This window comes from Balaenoptera ricei, chromosome 1, assembly GCF_028023285.1.
Source record: "Balaenoptera ricei isolate mBalRic1 chromosome 1, mBalRic1.hap2, whole genome shotgun sequence".
NCBI lineage: Eukaryota > Metazoa > Chordata > Mammalia > Artiodactyla > Balaenopteridae > Balaenoptera > Balaenoptera ricei.
In genome coordinates this window covers 32,880,334-32,898,330 of record NC_082639.1, presented here as the reverse complement: position 1 = coordinate 32,898,330, position 17,997 = coordinate 32,880,334, and the positions used below count along the sequence as shown (strand labels likewise).

The following is a 17,997-nucleotide window of genomic DNA, read 5'->3' as shown; positions in this document are numbered from 1 at the left end:
ACAGCCTTTGTGATTTTCTAACTTCCATCAAAAGTTCTCTCCCTCTTCATCTCCTTTTTTAAAAATAAGAAAATAAACCAAGCTTAAAGATTAGAAAAACAAAAACCAAGAAAATAAGGCAAAAATGAGTAAAAGGATTCAAGTATCCCTTTTAGGGTGTCCTGAATGCATCACCTGTATAAAACCAAAAAGCACATCAAAACCAGAATATTAGAAAGTCTTTCTCAGTTTTTGTTACTTTCAGAGGCAGTTTCATAATACTTGCAGAGATTATACTGTTACTGGTCACATTTTTATCATCAAAAGAAATCTAAATGCATAACAGAGCCACAAAGTAAACAAGAACACAGGCATATAAAAGGAAGTATAGGCGGCGGAGGCGGGGCTCGCGTCGGGCCCGCCCGGGGAGCCGCAGGCAGTGGTCGAGGAGGCGGCGCGGCGGACCGACAGTAGCGCCCGCGCTGGGACCCACGGGACCGCGCCGCGACCGCCGGGGCCGACCCCGAGGAGCGCCCGCCGCCGCCGCCGCCGCCGCTGCCGCGCGGACCAAGGTTATGAACGTGATTTCTGATGAAACTGGATTGGAATAATTTTCATGATCTTTGTATATTTATATATATTTTAAAATTTTGCATTTGACTTAAAGTGCCATGAGAAAATTTGCGTATTGCAAGGTGGTCCTAGCCACCTCCTTGATTTGGGTACTCTTGGATATGTTCCTGCTGTTTTACTTCAGTGAATGCAACAAATGTGATGAAAAAAACGAGAGAGGACTTCCTGCTGGGGATGTTCTAGAGCCAGTACAAAAGCTTCATGAAGGTCCTGGAGAAATGGGGAAACCAGTCGTCATTCCCAAAGAGGATCAAGAAAAGATGAAAGCGATGTTTAAAATCAATCAGTTCAGGCTTCCCCGTTGGCGCAGTGGTTGAGAATCTGCCTGCTAATGCAGGGGACACGGGTTCGAGCCCTGGTCTGGGAAGATCCCACATGCTGCGGAGCAACTGGGCCCATGAGCCACAACTACTGAGCCTGCGCGTCTGGAGCCTGTGCTCCGCAACAAGAAAGGCCGCGATAGTGAGAGGCCCGTGCACCGTGATGAAGAGTGGCCCCCACTTGCCGCAACTAGAGAAAGCCCTAGCACAGGAACGAAGACCCAACACAGCCAAAAATAAATAAATTTATTTAAAAAAAAAAAAAGGATAAAATCAATCAGTTCAATTTAACGGCAAGTGAGATGATTGCACTCGACAGATCTTCACCAGATGTTAGGTTAGAAGGGTGTAAAACAAAGGTGTATCTAGATAATGTTCCTGGATACAAGGAATATTATCACAACAAGTGTGGTGATTGTTTCCCACAATGAGGCTTGGAGCACACTTCTGCGAACTGTCCATAGTGTCATTAATCGCTCACCAAGACACATGCTAGAAGAAATTGTTCTAGTAGATGATGCCAGTGAAAGAGACTTTTTGAAAAGACCTCTAGAGAGTTATGTGAAAAAATTAAATTACCAGTTCATGTAATTCGAATGAAGCCATGCTCTGGATTGATCAGAGCTAGGTTAAAAGGAGCTGCAGTGTCTAAAGGCCAAGTGATCACCTTTTTAGATGCTCACTGTGAGTGTACAGTGGGGTGGCTGGAGCCTCTCTTAGCCAGGATCAAACATGACAGGAATACTGTGGACTATCCTATCACTGATGTGATCAGTGATGATACTTTTGAGTACATGGCAGGTTCTGACATGACCTATGGTGGATTCAACTGGAAGCTCAATTTTCACTGGTATCCTGTTCCCCAAAGAGAAATGGACAGAAGGAAAGGTGATTGAACTCTTCCTGTGAGAACACCTACAATGGCAGGAGGCCTTTTTTCAATAGACAGAGATTACTTTCAGGAAATTGGAACATATGATGCTGGAATGGATATTTGGGGAGGAGAAAACCTAGAAATTTCCTTTAGGATTTGGCAGTGTGGAGGAACTTTGGAGATTGTTACTTGCTCACATGTTGGACATGTGTTTCAGAAAGCTATACCCTACATGTTTCCAGGAGGCACAGGGCAGATTATCCATAAAAATAACAAATGACTTGCAGAAGTGTGGATGGATGAATTCAAGCATTTCTTCTATATAATTTCTCCAGGTGTTACAAAGGTAGATTATGGAGATATATCACCAAGACTTGGTCTAAGACGCAAACTCCAATGCAGACCTTTCTCTTGGTACCTAGAGAATATTTATGCCAATTCTCAGATTCCACATCACTATTTCTCTTTGGGAGAGATATGAAATGTGGAAACAAATCAGTGTCTGGATAACATGGCTAGAAAAGAGAATGAAAAAGTTGGAATTTTTAACTGTCACAGTATGGGAGGTAATCAGGTTTTCTCTTACACTGCCAACAAAGAAATTAGAACAGATGACCTTTGCTTGGGTGTCTCCAAACTTAATGGCCCAGTCACAATGCTCAAATGCCACCACCTAAAAGGCAACCAACTTTAGGAGTATGACCCGGTGAAATTAACCCTGCAGCATGTGAACAGTAATCAGTGCCTAGATAAAGCCACGGAAGAGGACAGGCAGGTGCCCAGCATTAGAGACTGCAATGGAAGCCAGTCCCAGCAGTGGCTTCTTCGAAATGTCACCCTTCCAGAAATATTCTGAGACCAAATTTACAAAAAAAGAAAAAAATAAGGATTGACTGGGCTACCTCAGCATCCATTTCTGCTACATTCTTAAGTAGCAAAAAAGGAAAAGTGCTTTCCTCCTGTAGGATGTAGGGTTTATCAGCCATTAAAACTTAGACTGCTCTCGCTTTCACTAGCTGTGAACCGGCCCTCCTGTCCAAGGATATGAAACTACGTAGTAGCGAGACTGTGCACACTGATGTTTACAAGATTGGAAGAGTCTTCCATCAAGAATCATTGTAAAGAATATTCAGACTGAAACAATCTACGAAAATGTGATTTCCAGAGAGCTGAACCTTTTATGGTTTGCTTGCATATCAGTAATTTCTGCTGAATATGCTTTTATAATGAAGAGACGTCCAAGATTTTTTTCTGATTAGAACTGGTAGCCAGTGTATTAAATATTGATATAAAAATAAATGAAAAAGAACTGGAACCAGATTCAGAATCATGAAAACATTTTTACAACAATAAAAAAAACTATATTAAACAGGGTTTAAAGGAAATTAAAACAGAACTATGAGAAGTACCATTTGTTATAGTATAGTATCAAATTTCTATATAGATTTTATACCTCAGTGGGGAAAAATAACTGATTCCGATGACATTCATTCTGCTTTCATCTGTGATAGTCATGGATGCTTTTCTTTTCCCTTGGGGTGCTGAAATTGAGCTGAAAAAGTGGCTCTTTGAACATAGTTTTAATTGCTTTCTACAGTTTTTTTTATTTAGTTTGTGAGCTGTTGGAATTGTAATTTCTAATTTCCTTCAAAATATGGAGATTTAAAATAATGTCTGGTCTCACTGAACAAGTTTGATATCTCAGTTGCTCTTGGGTCAACTGGCTTATAGACTTTCTCTCACACACACAAATTTCTTATTAGATTTTCAACTTCCTAACTTGATTCAACTGATTATGCTTAATACCCAAGATTCGTACTACTGTACTACAGATTTGTTTTCACAGCAATAAATCTTCTGTTCTTTGTTTATGATTCCACTCAACAAAAGGCCTGTAGAAGTGATTTATTATTTGGGTATTTGGAGATGATACGTTTGATGGAGTTTTCGAAAACTTTTTTCACTCCATACTCAGATGTGCTTCATTGTCAAGTGCATATTTACATTAGGTTCTTGAATTGTAATGTTGATCTGTTGCTTTTTTTAAAAATAAAATTTGACTAAAAAAAAATGGAAGTATAGCATACACGTGAAAAATGGTCAGCCCTGCTAATCATCAAAAAGTGAAATTTAAAATTCATTTTGGGGGGAATTCACTGAAGGTCCAGTGGTTAGAACTCTGCGCTTACATTGCTGAGGGCCCAGGTTCGATCCCCGGTTGGGGAGCTAAGATCCCTCAAGCTGCAAGGCATAGCCAAAAAAAAAAAAAGCACTTTTTGAGGGAGAAAAATCTTAATAATAATATCTAATATTGGTAGGGATTGAGTAAAACTACCACTCTTACCCAATGCTAAGAAGACAGTATAAAATAGCACAACTTCTAGAAAGTATATTGGCAAAAGTATGAAGAGACAAATACTGAAACCCTTTGCCCTAGATAATACAATATTTTGTAATGTATCTTAAGAAAATAATCCAAAACATGGAAAAGGTTATATACACCAAGAACTTCATCCCAGAATTTTATATGCTGAAGAAAAACTTAACCTTTATGCCACAGAGGAGAATAGTAAAATAAACTGTGATCTAGTACTCACTGAATAAGATTCAACAATTACAAGTTGTGAAAACTAACAAGTAATGTTACCAAAAAGAAAATGATGTGTTAAGTCGAGTGAAAGCAGGAGACATTCTATATAACTGTATTATAATTACGCCTCCAAAAAGTAGGAAAAAAAAGGGAGAACACACCAAAATGATAATCATTAGTAAAGATAAGAGTAGGCATGGATTTTCCACTTTAACTTTCATATTATCTATAAAGTGATATTATAATCATGAAGAACACACGCAGCTATGTCTGTTTCATGCATAGTGTAATGCTTTAATACAGAACACTTTATTTCTTGAAGTTAAAAATGTCTTACCTGTCCATTTAAAAAGAATACTCTTTAATTAACAAAGGCAGTTTCTTTTAGATTTGATAATAAATGCCTTCACTTAGCAAATATTAATTCTTGGCATATAAATCTTTGCAAGAGTATTTTTTAAAAATCTAAGTACAGGGGCTTCCCTGGTGGTGCAGTGGTTGAGAATCTGCCTGCTAATGCAGGGAACACGGGTTCGAGCCCTGGTCTGGGAAGATCCCACATGCCACGGAGCAACTGGGCCCATGAGCCACAACTACTGAGCCTGCGCGCCTGGAGCCTGTGCTCCGCAGCAAGAGAGGCCGCGATGGTGAGAGGCCCGCGCACCGCGATGAAGAGCGGCCCCCGCTTGCCGCAACTAGAGAAAGCCCTCGCACAGAAACAAAGACCCAACACAGCCAAAAAAAAAAAAAAAATCTAAGTACATCAAATAAAAAAGTTTGAAATAGCTCTTTGGCACATAGGAGATATTTCCTTCCTAAGTGAAAACATTCAGTGAGTAAAACAGGCTGCTTTCATGGGGTATGGTACACCAGCAACCTAATTACGAATGAATACTATCTCCATATAGCTACTCTTTCCTCTTCTCCCACCTTCTGAATTACCTCAGATACCTTTTTCTGACCTCGTCTGATTTTATATGTTCTGGTACAATGAGTAGAGCTAAGCAGACAGACCACAGTTTTCTACAAATGAAAGGAAACGTTTGTGCTTTGGTTTCAAACCCTTTTTGATGATGCCATCTAAGCCGTAGTTGTACACCGGGTTAATTCTTTCTTGGGACAGTTACAATAACTTCCAGGTCCCTTTTCTGGATGACTGTGAGGTAAGAGTCCTTCATACTAAGTTGAGAAGGAATTATCTTTACCTAACTACACGTATTACCCTGCACTTGCCTACACTGAAATTCACCTCCCAGTTAGTGTTCCTTTTCACACAAGCTCAAAAGATCAGTCTGGAGCTGATTCCAATTAGCTTGACTTTAAATTACCTGGAAGGGCTTAGAGCCCTGTGTAAACTTAATGATTTCACTGGCTAGTACATCTTCCATTAAAATAAACAACAGATAGAAGATAGAGGATAGCTAGATAGGTCCTTGGCTAGAACTGGAGAATCCCATATTCTCCATACTTCCTTGGTTAGAGAAACAGTCAATTATTCCAAAGCAAATTTACTATAGAGTCTTGTCAAAGGCTTTTTGAAGGTCTAAGTAGTCATATTTATTGGTTCCTCTCTAGTTGTCATTAGTCAGGCATATTTTCTTCTTCCAGAAACCGTGTTGTATTTCCCCCTGTATGTTATACTTGTCCAGTTATCATACGCTGTATTTCAGATTCTAACTACACGCCTAGGATGAAAAGTGTATTTGGCAACTGGGAGTCTCCTAAAACCCCCTCTCAAGAACAAGGGTCCCATTGGCAGTCTGTCGACACACTGGAAATAATATGCTGGTCAAACTGAAGGAAACTCTAGTGCTTTAATTACACCTAATTTTGTTGACTGCATTTACAGCAAAAAAATGCACACACACACACACACACACACACACGTATATACATACACACACATATTATTCTGTTTGATCTAGTATGCCCAACATGTCCATCTGAAGAATTTGGAGCTGGGAATTACTAACATCTAAATCCAAATCAAGGTAAAGAATTCACTGATGGTTGGTCCATCCCTGCGGCAAAAGTTTGCTCCATGATACCTCATGGTCTTGATTCTATAGCTGGCTTTTTTCTACTTTTTTTTTTTCTTTATGGTCTTAGAGTATTTTGGTAGCTGTTCTTCAGATTCCCACCTGGGCTGATTAATAAGCAAATTATTTATTATGAACAAAACTTGAAAGATTTACAACCAACCCTAAAGGCATTGATGTCCAGACTTCGGTCCATGTATTTCTTCTTCTCATATTTATCTCGAATAAATCCCTCGACAGCTCTGCAGAAAGCTTATTAAGGACAAATCAAACAAATCTTTTTCATGGAATGACTATAAAAGGTCAATTGGTATTCCATGGAACATCGTTCTCCTCTCTCCCTCCTGCCTGGTTTCCCCACATGGCTCCTGTCTCTTCACGTGGGGTTTCCCTGACCAAAACCTTTAAATGCCTCCTTCGTGGTTACTGCAGGGAATCACCATTTCCTAGGGTTTTCCTTCAGAGTAATGATAGCAGAAAATGGGATCAATCTTCATTTTGACATCAGTGGAGCCTGTGGCTATTCTAGAATACAGGTAAAGCAGTCAATTATCTATTTTAAAGCCCTTAAGTCAACAAGTCTTAAACAAAGGCACCCGAGTGCCCCTTATAACCTCTTGTGCCCCACTGCCAGATTCTGATCAGTGGATCCTCTGCAGGGCCCCAAATCTGCATTTAACAGGTTCCACCTGCACCCACCAAAAGCAAACTCTAGTAAGATGGTCTACAAACCACATTTTGAGAAGCAATGCGTTCAGGGGGTTTGGTTTTGTGAGCTGGGTGCTATCTCCTTTGGAGGGGATGGGGGAAGAAAGTTATGGATTAACTGGTCAACAACAATTAATTCTTTGAGCTAGGACATAAAAAGGTGTTAAAAATGAATGGCAGTTTTGCTAACTCAACATAGCACAATAAACTATTCTTTTTATCAAACAATGGTTTCAGAGATCCAAAAATTATTGGAGATGTCACTTTCTGGAAGAATTCACAGTGAACCACTGCAGTCTTAATTCCTGAACGAGTCTTCCCCATGTGACACCACCATTCTGACATTAGAAAGTATACGTGGACTTCCTATGTGTCTTGGTTGCAGGAGAGAGGAAAAGCCAGACTTCGACTAATCCACATATAGATATGGCCCAGTCAGATCATGGGTTCTGAGTCTTGTGTGACTCTCCCAAAACACCAAAAAAACCACTCAGCCTTCTGAGTTGCTCCAGAAAAGATACGGGTCTATTTGAGGTCGCCGAAAGGTCTCAGGCAGGTAGGCTTCATAAAGTCGGTTTGCTTTTCCATTCCCCATCTCTTGCATGCACTGCAATAAAAACGATGTGGAAACAAGGAATGTCACATCAGGAGAGAACTGAAAAACTTCTCACCCAATTGTACCATTTTACAATTGAAGAACCAACCTAGGGAGTGGCAGAACCGAGATTTAAACCTGTATTCTGATTTCCAATCCATGATTCTCTCTGCTCTACTCCCAACCATTTACTTTCACAGCTGTCTTTCCTGCCACCCCTCCTCCTTTTATTGAAAGATTTGTCTGACAGGATACATTTAATTCAATAATAATTCAAGATCCCATTTCAAAGTCCAAGACATAGCTGCCAATCAAAATGTCTACTTGGCAGGCAATAATCAGTGCCTAATCAGGCAGGCAATAATCAGGAACAACTACAATTCTGAGTTTATAGCAGTAATTAACCTATTCCGCTGTATTACCAATAAATGTGTTTCTCATTAGGCTTTTGAAAGACTCCTTAACACTTGTGAGAGAGAAATTCCAAGATTTTAAAAAATCTTCAAATTCCCAAATACCTCCATGGCATGTAATTTCCTTCATAAGATGCAGTAAAGTGTAACTGGAAAATATAACTAACCTTTTAGTCCTTTAGTGAATCCATAAAAGTAATCTAAAGTAACTTCTAAAGCCATTTTCTGTTAAGAATAACCTCTTATTTCTAACACCAACTTTAGCAACTGGTTTTCTTTGGAGCCTCTTTCCCCCCAAACAAAGGAAAAAAAGTTTTTTAAATTACTTTAACAAGTTTCAATGCAGGAAGAGAATATAGAACAATGAAGCCACATCGAGGTGCAGCTCTTGGGCCAGGCTGGACTCACTAACTTAAGTGTCTCATGCCCAGCCCACCAACCTAACAGCAAGCAAGATTCATATATGCATTTCTGCAATAAAACATTATTATAAGTCTATGTGTTGGAAGGTTTTCTTTTTTTAAGTGAGTATCTAAAACTATAAACGTTAGATCTGCAAATGCCAAGGCCCTTAGAAAATAATCCAAGGATCCCCCTTTATACCTTCATGGATCCATGGGGTCCTAGTCCATAGACTCTTTGTGCTTTGAAGGAAGCAAAATATAAGTAGAATAACTTGTGTCTTAAATATAAAGATTAAAAATGTTAAATGTGACATAAGTGTTTAACAACTAAACTTTCCTTTACCTTCGCCTTTATGCCCAGTTTGACTGAAATGCATCCGGAACTACTTTTACATGGAAGTATGGGAGCAGTTGACTCACTCTTGGGCTGTGTAAATACCTGGATCTGTTCCTGAGTCCACTGGTCGAGGTTAACTGATTTTACCCTGGATATGTGCACCCCGAGATTCCTGTGGATTCCAGCACATCGAATGCAGATGAACACACCAATGTTCCAGGAGGCCCATCGTGGTCCTGTGGAGGTCAGGAACAGGGCAATAAAGTACAAATTAAAACAACATTCAAGACCCAAAGTGGAATATTTAGATTATCAGACAACATTTCTGCTAGAACATAAGTGAGAGAATTGTTACCACAATCATCTTTAAAAAACTTTTTTTTAGATTTTATTTTTATTTTTTTGGCTGTGCTGTGCAGCTTGCAGGATCTTAGTTCCCCAACCAGGGATTGAACCTGGGCCCTGGCAGTGAAAGTGCTGAGTCCTAACCACTGGACCGCCAGGGAATTCCCATAATCACCTTTCTTTAAAAAATTCGTTTTGTTCATTCCTCCAAGAATCAGCTTTCTTTAAGTTTAAATATTTTTTAAGTGTACAATACAGTGGTTTTTAGTATTCTCAGACAGTTGTACACCATCACCACTATCTAATTCTGGTGATGGTGTACACCCCAAAAAGAAATCTCAAGCCCATTAGCAAGCACTCCCCATTTCCTCCCAACTTCCCCCCGCCCCAGCCCCAGGCAACCACAAATCTACTTTCTGTCTCTGTAGATTTGCCAATTCTGGACATTTCATATAAATGGGATTATATAATGTGTGGGCATTTGAGTATGGAGCAGCTTTTTACAGTGTCTGATAATATGAGTGTTGAAATGCAAATATTATAATACTGTTACTCATGGTTTTTAAAAATCCCAGGAGAACAATGGGAAGTCATGTCACATTCTATTTAGTATCTTACACGAACAGCCCTCCCTCAAGAAACATTTCAATGGTAGTGAGACCTGGATTCAGTTTTCCTACTAGGAAAAAAGATACAGACATGCCATGCCAGCTCAAGGCTCAGCCTGAAATTTAAAACTTTGTTTATCTTCCCCTCCCAACCAGGCCTATAAAATATGCATCCAGATTCACTTAATAGGATCCTTTCCCCTCGGGCTGATGTCCCTACTTTACCCAACTACAGAATTATTTAGATTCACAGTTGTCAAATAATAAAGATACTTACAGCAATAAAAAAGAAATCTCAGATATGTATTTCAGTAAAATTCTGTTACATAATCTCCTGCCAACTTTGCTCACCCTAATAATCACTCTGGGAAATTTTCAAACTCTTCTTCATAATTTTTATACAGGATAAAACTGACTTACTTTTATATGACACCTGCCAAACACTTGCTGAAAAATCACTAATATTTCCTCTGCCATCATTCCATTAAGCAGAAATTTACCACATAAAAGAAGCATGATGTCAAAGTTAGAGGTTTTGATAAAGAGGTGAAAAGACACTAATTGATTTTCTACAGAGATAAACAGGACCTGCATTTGGAGCAACAAAGGACATGAGGTTTCAATTCTGCTGGACACAGATAATAGTTTGGTTGGTCTAAGGGTTTTGGCAGCAGTTTTAATAAGGGAATGCTAGAATCATATGGCAGAAAATTATTCTTAGAAATTTGAATCCGCAATTATTATAAGTAAGAATGTAATTTTTGGACAAAGATATTACTGATACTATGGCAAAAACTACAAATACAGAAGGCTCAAGTCCTTCTTATAACCACCAGGTGGTGTTCTCGGCCTGAAATTTTATCCCAATACCCTCTTACTGCTCTAATCTTGCTAGGCTCAGATAGATTTATCTTCTAAAAAGAACTTCAGTCCCTTCAAATCCCCAGACAGATTTGCACAGTAGATCTGCTATGTAGTCAATAAACACACAAATGATCCACACACTTCTTTCAGTGGGAGTTAACATAAACACAAAACAGAAAACCTAAATAGATGTGAATGAGGTTCCTTAGCGTGCTGTATGTCTATTTTGGGTTACAGTTTTCATAAAGGAACTCAGATAAAATCTAAATTATACAAGATTTTAAATGGGACCAAAAGTTAATATTTCATGTTTCTTTACCATTTTCCCTTTGCTCTAGATTCTAGAACTCATAAGATAGTTACATTATATTTGTTTGCTAACAAAATTAGAAGCCAAAAACACTAATTAAAAGGTAGCTGTGGGACTTCCCTGGTGGTGCAGTGGTTAAGAATCTGCCTGCCAATGCAGGTGACACGGGTTCGATCCCTGGTCCAGGAAGCAACTAAGCCCATGCGCCACAACTACTGAGCCTGCGCTCTAGAGCCCGCGAGCCACAACTACTGAAGGCCACACGCCTAGAGCCCGTGCTTTGCAATAAGAGAAGCCACCGCAATGAGAAGCCCGTGCACCGCAATGAAGAGTAGCCCCCGTTCACTGCAACTACAGAAAGCCCGTGCTCAGCAACAAAGACCCAACGCAGCCAAAAATAAAATTAAAAAGTAAAAAAGTAAAAAGTTACCTGTGGAATGTTATGCTATTTGCTTCCTGACCCTAAGTCTGGAGAAGGTGATTCCCAAACATCTAAGCTACTGTCACAACCGTGGAATTTCTCCAGATCCCGTTCCAGAGTATTTAACGTCTCTTTGCCTCGGAGGAATACAAGACTAAATCCTGATATTCTGGAGCCACTAACAAGGCCTCAGTATAGAAACACAGGCAAAAATATTTTCATGAAAGGTCAGAGGAAGCCTTCTCTGCTCCCCCTCCCACATCCCTCCTACAACCTTTTCCCTGTGAAATACAGACAGTTCTATCTCAGACACTCAGCCTCCTTTAGTTTTAAGCCACTAGATTTATTAATCAATAACTGCATGCTCCATAAAGGATTCTGAAATTGGAGAAAAGGAAAACACAGGAGAGATACTTATATGGCTGAAAATATGGGAAAATGGTGTTGTTATTAAAAGCATAATCTTTGCAGCCAGAAAAAAACTTACATTTCGAAGGTCAGCTTCGTCAATGATTAGCTGTGTGATCTTCAGAGAGATACTTAAGCTTCCTAAACCCCAGTTTCCTCATCTACAAAATGTGTACAATAATATTCACCTCACAGTGCTGAGAATATGGAGGGGTAATAATAAAAGAGAGCTATATATAAGAACATGGTATAGAATAAGATTTCTGGAACCCATTTCCCATTCATCTCCTTCATGATAAGAGCATGTTTTGTTTTGTTTTTTAATTAATTATTTTTGGCTGCGTTGGGTCTTCGTTGCTGCGCCTGGGCTTTCTCTAGTTGCGGCGAGCGGGGGCTACTTTTCGTTGTGGTGCGCGGGCTTCTCATTGCGGTAGCTTCTCTTTGTTGCAGAGCACAGGCTCTAAGCATGCGGGCTTCAGTAGTTGTGGCACGTGGGCTCAGTAGTTGTGGCACGTGGGCTCAGTAGTTGTGGCTCGCAGGCTCTAGAGCGCAGGCTCAGTAGTTGTGGTGCACGGGATTAGTTGCTCCGCAGTTGTGGGATCTTCCCTGACCAGGTCTCAAACCCGTGTCCCCTGCATTGGCAGGTGGATTCTTAACCACTGCGCCACCAGGGAAGTCCGATAAGAGCATGTTAACGAATTCATATGTATAAACCAACACTATGCAACACCACAGAATGCTGCTTGTTAGACAGGAATGTGAGTTCTAGTCCTAAAACGTCAGAATCAAAATCAACGGACTGAAGAGCAGAAAGAAACTTACCCTCGATTCAATTTCAAAGTCTTCTAGAAAACATGAAATTTTAAGCAGTTTCTTTTATCTCCCTCAAAATATTCCTTGAGAATATACTACTTAAACCCCCAGCTGTTCCCCTTTTCTGTTATACGTCCCCGCCCTGCCCTGGTGTCCATACACGCCTCCACTGCACACACAGAGGAAGGTGGGAAGCTGACAGCCATCTGATGTGCCTGGATTCCACAGTACCTGGTACTGTTGCTACAAGGCCAGCCTACTTAAACATGGGATACATGCAAAGATAATCCAATTGTTCCATACACATTGGCCATGGCAACCAGGGAGAAAATATAAAAGATACCATTTTGAAGTCGAAAATGGAAAGAGACTCTGAGAGGCAATATTTCAAACCATTTTGAAAGCAAAGAGGATAGACAGCAATATAAACTGGTAGTGATTAGCACAACATAAGAGCAAGGTCATGGCTAAGTGAACATATTCATCAGGGGCCTACAAGCAGGCTCAGGAAGCATTAAGCAATATTAAAATTAACAAATAATCACTCTGCAATGAGGGATCAGTAAAAATGAAAAAAGTATATGGATTTGGCTAATCTGTCAAGAAATCAGCTCTAGTAAGTACCAGCCCAGTATCAGGGAAATCTGGGCTTACATTGACTAGTTACATGCCTTTTGACAAGATTCTCCAGGGCTTATTTCTCCATTTGTAAAATGGAAAGCATATAAATAAATCCAATTTACATTCAACTACTGGATGGCTTCTACATAACCGAGTTAACTACTGATGCCCAGCTGCAAATTTTTCTTGCTGCTGAAACTTCCCCCATCACCAGAGCTACTAGGCCTAGGAGAGTTCTGGGCTTGAGAAATCAGCAGAGAGAAGAGAACTAGAGTTACAGATAGCTTGAAGCTACTATTATAATAATTACAACTTGTTGATCTCTAACCTATGGAGTTCCAAAAAATAAATGTTAAGGGGGAAAAAAAAACATTGCTAAATCAATGGATACCCATAAATTAGACCTGCCAGCATCTTGGAGCTGTTGAAAAGCTCTTCAGCAGCAAGAAGGGTCAAGTAAGGGAGAGAAATTCTCTTCCATCTTCCATCCAAGCCCTGTTGAATCTACCTTGGAAACTTTCCCAGAATCTATCCATTTCTACCTAGACCTTCTCATATCTCACCTATAAGCATTCATTTTTTTTTAAATGGGCATAAGATTTTTTTGTTAGCTCTTCTTTAAAAATTTTTATTGAAATATAGTTAATTTACAATGTTGTATTAAGCATTCATTCTTTTAATATTATTTGTTGAGTACCTACTATGTGCCAAGCACTCTGCCTGCTAGGTACCAGGAATACAAAAGCAGAGACAATGAAGATGAAATTCCCTATTTCAAAGAGCTCACAGACTAACAACTAAACAGACTCCCACCAGAATAATCTCTCCAAAACACAAATCTGTACAGATCAGGCCCCCATATGTAAACTTTTCATGTAGTCTCAAATATAGAGGTGAAAATGTAAATTGGTGCTAATTTTCTGAATGGCATATTCCAAACTGAACTCTCAATCTCTTGCCACAAAACCTGTTCTTCCTCCATTCTTCTCCATCTTAATCAATTACACCTCCATCCGTTCAAACGCAGCAGTCAGAAATTTATACATCCATTTTTTATACCTGTCTTCTTCAACCGCCATATCTACACCATCACCAAGACCAAATATCTCTCAAATCAGTATCTCCTCTCTCCATCTGCAACACTATTTCTCTAATCCAAACTCACCAGATCTCTTGGACTAGTGCAATAACCTCCTAATTAATGTCTGTCTCCGCTTTTACATTCCCTTCTCCTCCAACACCAAACCAAAACCATTCTCTGCAAAACAGTCAGCTTGAGCTCTTAAAGAAGCAAAAGTGACCTTGTCACTCAGCTGCTTAAAACCTTTCTAGGGAAGCCTGCCTTCTGTCACTGTTGGATTAAAGAACAAAATCCTTAACGTGGTCTCCAAGGTCTTACATGATCTGGCCCATGGCTACTTCCCCAGCTTCTCAACTCCAATCACGCCAGCCTTCTTTCATTTCCTCAAAACACCAACATGTTCTTTACTTAGGGCTTCTGGCCTTTGTACACGCTGCTCTCACTGCCTAAAGAGCTCCTTCCCCAACCACTATCCACCCCTTGTAGCCTGGTCAACTCCTATATATCATGAAGGTCTCAGCTGAAAAGCTTCTTCCTCAAAGGAGCCTTTCCTTGGTCCCCCAACCTAAACCAGATTATATTCTCTCTTCCATCTTTTCTTCTGGTTTTTACACTTCGTTATGGAAAATTTCAAACGCACAAAAGCCGAGCATAATTAACCAGCAGCTTCAGCAATTATCAACCTCTGGCCAATCTTATTTTAGCTATACTCCCACACACTCAACTCCCAACCTTGGAATATTTTGAAGCAAATTCCAAATATCATACCATCCAATCTGTATATATTTTGGTATATACCTCTAAAAATAAGGACTTTTCAAAGGTTATAAACTTTCATTTATTTTACCCTTTACTTTTTCTTTCTAAGTTGTACCATATTTTATCATATATTTATTTGTGTGATTGCTGAACATGTCTTTTCCACTAAACTATAAGTGCCACAAGAGCAGGCAGATCTGTGATGTTCACTGTTACATTCCCAGGACACAGCACAGTTCCTCGCACACAGCAGGGAGGCAAAATTTGTTTAAAAATTAATTAAAAGTAAGTAAATCCTTTGAACACCACCCACCCCTGCTGTAAGAATTCATCAGGGAAACAACAGGTCAAGTACACAAAGAAATATATTAAGAATGTTCATTAATATATTAATGTTCCAACAAAAAACATCAACAGATTCCATAAAAGAACTATGAGATCACTACTCAGTTAGGGAAAAGAAAATTGTAGCTCTTTATTTAATATAGAAACATGTCCATGTTGTATTAATTATAAAATACAATTTTAAACAGTATAAACAGAACAAATCAAACCATTTTTGTTTAAGAATGTGAATAAATGTATATGTATACACAGAAAAAATGTGTAGAAGGATATATGTAAAATATTAAAAGCTATTATTTCTGGGTAGTGGGATTGTGAAATATTTATTTTCCTATTTTTTTATATACTCTCTGAATTGTTTGCAATGAACTTGCATTACTTTTGTAATGAGAAAAAACAGTACAGGTATTTTAAAAACAAAACAACAGAGCCATCCATGGCTCCTTACTGGCTGCAAGATAAGTTGAAACTCCTTAGCATGATAATAAATAAATAATCCTGTGTAAAGCCCATGCTTTACACAGGATGAGCAAGTCATCATTCTGAAAAATGTCATGACTCACGCCTCTTTGCCTACACCTTCTTCCTACCTGAAATGGCTTTCTCCTCCATTCCCTGCTCAAAAACTTCAAAATCTAGTCTAATGTCACCTCTTTCTGTGAGGCCGTCAAGGGAATAAATCTTGACCTTTGCTATGGCTAAGAGTCCATTGCATGCTTTGCTCTTCCAATACTTAATATCTTATTACAGTTAGTTGTTTATGAGACTCTCTTGCCTTAAATAGACTATCAGCTCTGGAAGGCAAGGACCTTGTCCCTTCATCATTTATCCCAAACATTTACCACCATACTTGCAAGTAGTACATACAAAATAAGTATTTGTTAAATGAAGTCGTCAATTAACAAGATAAAAGGCATACAATTTTTTTCTGTTTTGCAAAATGAAGGGAGAAGAACTTTTCAAACACTTTCAAGGCAAAGATATTACACAGAAAAGGGATTAGGTTACTTTGGTGAGGCTCCAAAGGCAGAGGTAGCACCAGTGAGTAGAAGTTGATTTGGGCACACTCTGGGGAAGAATTTCCTAACTAATAATTAAGGTTGTGTGAAAACAAATGCAGAATATCCAGAAACAGTGGAATCCCAGTAAGCGCAAGTGTTCAAGAAGAGGCTGGATGATCAACTCTCAGGGATGGTGGAGAAATGATCCCTGCACAGTGGGTGGGGTAAACCATGAGCTGTAAAGTCCCTTCTAGTATCATTGTTCTACTGGCTGATTTGTAGGAAATTTTCATGTCCCTTCCTGCTTGAAATTCAGTGGTTCTGAAGGTACAACGTGAGATAATCCATGAAGATGTTAGGTCTTTTTTTTTTTTTTTGGCCGCATCATGAGGCATAAAGGACCTTAGTTTCCCGACCAGGGATCAAACCTGTGCCCCCTGCAGGGGAAGCACAGAGCCCTAACCACTGGACCTCCAGGGAATTCCCTGAAGATGTTAGATTTTGATGAATCTAAAAATATGAAATCAAATTCAGTTCATGGAGCCTATGATTGTCACTGAAAGCTGGTTTAAACGTGACAGACACATAAGGAAGAACCTCCATCAACACATTTTGATTTGAAAATAGAGGCAAATTTCTCCTGAACTTGGCCTGTCATTAACTCCAGCATGAAATTCGAGAATCAAAGCGAAGCAGCAGCAGTATTTGTTTTAAGAACAATTCTAACGCTAGGTACCTCAGTTCCACTCATTATACCCCTTCAACCCTTGATTCACTACAAAGAAGAATACACATAAACACCAGTGGCACCTTGGAGAAATTAAGTAGGGCTATTAAGCGGTATGTTTATCAGCCTATTTCCATCTACACAAAAGAGAATTCACCTAGTTCCCTATTCGAAAATAACAATAAACAGTAACTTTGAACCTCTGTAAGTACAAACATTTTAAGGAACCATGAGGCCAAAATAAAAGCTTACTCAATCAACCTCTGCTCTCAGTACGCTCTGCAAGAGAAGTAAGTCCCTTTCCATCCGGTACATCTTGTAAGAATGTTGTTTCCTTTTGTCAAAAAGAGACACTGTCCACGTTCATATATTTGAAAAAGCAGAAGTTAATCTTCTTAAATGTTTGAGACAAAACAAATTGAAAGATTTCTGAGATTGATTAGAGAATAAAGGTAAATACTACACCAAGGAATTTAAAACTGGAAAATCAGAGGTGGAAAGAACATTAGAAGTCGGTGAGTCTAACCTTCTCATTAGTCATTGAGATCCTTTTATCTGGTTCCTCCCTAAACAGCTCTGGTACTAAGTCAGTTATGTACCATTTCAAAAGGAAGGCCATTCTACTGTTGGATGGCATTGAATACTAGAGATGCCTTCTTTACACTGAGTCCCATTAATCTGCCTTCTTACCATTTTTACCTCCTGGTGCTGCTTCTATACTACTCCCATATTTATATAAAATAACAAAAAATGCAAGATACAGATAGAGGTTTGAAGATTCTGGAAGAAGAGAGCAGCTATT

The 17,997-nt window shown here is 39.2% G+C and overlaps 1 protein-coding gene and 1 pseudogene across 1 annotated transcript in view; one reads left to right on the top strand and one right to left on the bottom strand.

Annotated features, from left to right (window-relative positions):
• Positions 1–17,997, bottom strand: part of SMAP2 (small ArfGAP2) — a 48,055-nt gene that overhangs the window by 8,869 nt on the left and 21,189 nt on the right. Inside the window, exons 2-4 of the mRNA XM_059897344.1 lie at positions 8,995–9,128; positions 7,665–7,750; positions 6,599–6,677 (exon numbers count right to left, since the gene is read on the bottom strand). Of these exons, the coding sequence (XP_059753327.1) occupies positions 6,599–6,677; positions 7,665–7,750; positions 8,995–9,128 (299 nt within the window). The remainder of the gene's footprint in view (positions 1–6,598; positions 6,678–7,664; positions 7,751–8,994; positions 9,129–17,997) is intronic.
• On the top strand, positions 651–2,686 carry LOC132349157 (polypeptide N-acetylgalactosaminyltransferase 1-like; annotated as a pseudogene).